At 53.4% G+C, this 1984-nt stretch overlaps 1 protein-coding gene across 1 annotated transcript; it reads left to right on the forward strand.

The window, feature by feature from the left end:
• Positions 1–527: 527 nt before the first annotated feature.
• On the forward strand, positions 528–1936 carry LOC108355911 (peptide transporter family 1-like). Its single transcript, XM_017607043.1, has 4 exons — positions 528–599; positions 648–1322; positions 1378–1622; positions 1687–1936. The coding sequence occupies exons 1-4, from the start codon at positions 528–530 to the stop codon at positions 1934–1936; spliced, it is 1242 nt and encodes a 413-aa protein (XP_017462532.1).
• The last annotated feature ends 48 nt before the right edge of the window (positions 1937–1984 follow it).

Consider the following 1984-nt stretch of genomic DNA (forward strand, 5'->3'; position numbering starts at 1 on the left):
ACCGGATCAACCCGCCCAGCGAGAACAACATCGTCCTCACCGTGCTCAAATGTGTCTTTGTAAGTGACCAGATGACTCTTTTTGAAAGTATTTTCTAAAATGTTTTTTCAGTACGCCCTCTCGAGGAAACTCTGCGGTAGTTCAGAGAAAAAAAGCCATTGGCTAGAGTACGCGGACGACAAGTTTGACGTAGGTTTCAGCGTTTTTAAATGGGTTTTAGAATTTCAAAATTACTCCTTTCCTTCTTTTTTCAGCGCAAAACCATCCACGACGTGCGCGCCCTGATGGCCATCCTCTTCCTCTACCTGCCGCTGCCCATCTTCTGGGCACTGTTTGACCAGCAGGCCAGTCGGTGGACGCTGCAGGCGACGCGGATGAACGGCCAGGTGGGCGGCTCCTTCACCATCAAGCCCGACCAGATTCAGGTGATCAACCCGCTGCTGGTCATTCTGATGATTCCCGTCTTCGAGTACGCCATCTACCCGCTGATGACCAAGATGAGGCTCTTTCACCGCCCCCTGCAGAAGATGACCATTGGCGGGCTGCTCGCTGCCCTCTCCTTTGTCATCTGCGCCTTTGTACAGTTGAAGATTGAAAAGGTACGGCTGATTTTTGTTTGTTGCAGAGTAACACATTCCCTCACCTAGGAGCAACCTGTTGCCCTGCTACCTGCTCACCATCACGTCGTCCTGGTGAACGGTTTTGCCGGCGACTGCCCACTCGGCGGCTTTCACCTCGAGTCGCCGCTCTACAATGGCACCATCAGCCAGCAAACCTTTGTCCTGAAGAACATTCCCTCCGACCAGCTGGCCGACTTTCCGGCCACCTTTGAGGACCTTTGTCGCAAGGGGGAGCGCTACACTGTGCAGGCGACTTTCACCAATCTGACCGAAGGCGCCTCCCTTCTCCTGTACATTGACTCAGTTGGGCTGAAGCAGGCAAGTGGGCGTCTCTCGGTAAACAGCAGCAACGTCGTCCTCTACGCCTCAAACGTGCTCAGCAAGCCGCTGGAGGGCGGGGCGCTGCTCTTCACCCTCTTCAACCTCAGCCACTACCAGTCGGCGGTGAATCAGAGTGCCGACGGCGAGGAGGTGTTCACCTCTTCGGACCACTCTGGCGAGCTGGTGGCTCACGTGCTGAGGACCACGGCCAGTCCACCTGGACCAGTACAGCAGGCCAATGTCACCCTCGGCTACCTGGACAAGTTTGAGGTGGAGATCAAGGGCCACGACATTGTGATGGGCGCTGGAGAGAAGAGGGCGGCGCTGAAGCTGGAGCAGGGCGCCACCTATGTGCAGCTGATTAGCGGCGATCTAGAGGGGGTAAATTTTGTCTTTTTGATAAAGTTAAAATTTTTAAAACTTTCTTCTTTCCTAGGAAGTCCAATTCACGGTGACGAAGATCGTGGAGGCAAATCAGCTGTCGGTCTTCATTCAGCTGGTTCAGTACCTGGTGATCACCTGCGCCGAGATTATGTTCTCTGTCACCGGGCTGGAGTTCTCCTACACCCAGGCGCCGCAGTCGATGAAGTCGGTGCTGCAGGCCGCCTGGCTTCTCACCGTCGCCTTTGGCAATCTCATTGTCGCCGTCATTGCCGACCTCAAAATCTTTCCGCAGCAGTCGTAAGTGTTGAGTGAAAATTTTTTGAGCATTTTTCTGGTTAATAACTTTTCATCTTTTTTTCAGATACGAGTTCTTCTTCTTTGCCTCGCTGATGGTCATCGACATTGCCATCTTCGCTGTGATGGCCTACTTTTACGCCCCCTTTAGGGGTGAGCCGGAGGGCGCCGGTGCCGTCATTGGCACTTCTGATCATCAGTCGGGGGTGAATGGAGGCAGTAGTAGCAACAACTCCCACTCAAATGGAAAGTCCATGCAGATGGAGCCGATCAACTCAAAGCGGAAGACCTCCTCTTCTGACGGCTGGGACGAGTAATTGACTAGACTGAATTTATCCACAGTCACACCGTTTCACACTTTCATG

This window comes from Rhagoletis zephyria, unplaced genomic scaffold, assembly GCF_001687245.7.
Source record: "Rhagoletis zephyria isolate East Lansing unplaced genomic scaffold, Rhagoletis_zephyria_1.1 Rzeph_scaffold_51818, whole genome shotgun sequence".
NCBI classification, from domain to species: domain Eukaryota; kingdom Metazoa; phylum Arthropoda; class Insecta; order Diptera; family Tephritidae; genus Rhagoletis; species Rhagoletis zephyria.